The 447-nt window shown below is 50.3% G+C and overlaps 1 protein-coding gene across 1 annotated transcript in view; it reads left to right on the plus strand.

Moving 5' to 3' along the window:
* LOC113216224 (basic juvenile hormone-suppressible protein 2-like) overlaps positions 1–174 on the plus strand; it is a 2,634-nt gene extending 2,460 nt beyond the window's left edge. The window contains exon 3 of the mRNA XM_052270064.1: positions 13–174. Coding sequence (XP_052126024.1) covers positions 13–174 — 162 coding nt within the window. The remainder of the gene's footprint in view (positions 1–12) is intronic.
* The last annotated feature ends 273 nt before the right edge of the window (positions 175–447 follow it).

Genomic DNA, 447 nt, shown 5'->3' on the forward strand with positions numbered 1-447 from the left:
ATCTTCCACAAGGACGCCACCACCGACGCCCACGCCTACACCCAGGCCATCTTCAACAAGAACGTCAACGGCTTCGACAACGTCTTCCAGACTGGTCCCCAGTACACTCCCAGCCACAAGCTCGTCAACGAGAACATCTACCAGCAGGACGATGAGGTCCGCTCCTTCATGTAAATAATTATTTATTTTTTTACTGTCACCATCACGTAAACGTGTAAAATAAAACATCTGCTTTACACACGATCAAGACTATTTTACTTACGGTGCTGACGATGACGATGTCACCCACTTTCTTGCGCGGTCCATACACGCGATCTGTTTGTTTCATGATTTTGATCGACGCGGTCTCTACTAATCCGCGACACACAGGAAAGTAATGGGGCAGCAGTGACGCGCAGGATTGGATTGACAGTTCCGGACAGATAGGCCGGCCGGGTGGTGACCGGG

The sequence above is a fragment of the Frankliniella occidentalis genome, unplaced genomic scaffold, assembly GCF_000697945.3.
Source record: "Frankliniella occidentalis isolate FOCC.00 unplaced genomic scaffold, Focc_3.1 Scaffold5, whole genome shotgun sequence".
Lineage (NCBI taxonomy): Eukaryota > Metazoa > Arthropoda > Insecta > Thysanoptera > Thripidae > Frankliniella > Frankliniella occidentalis.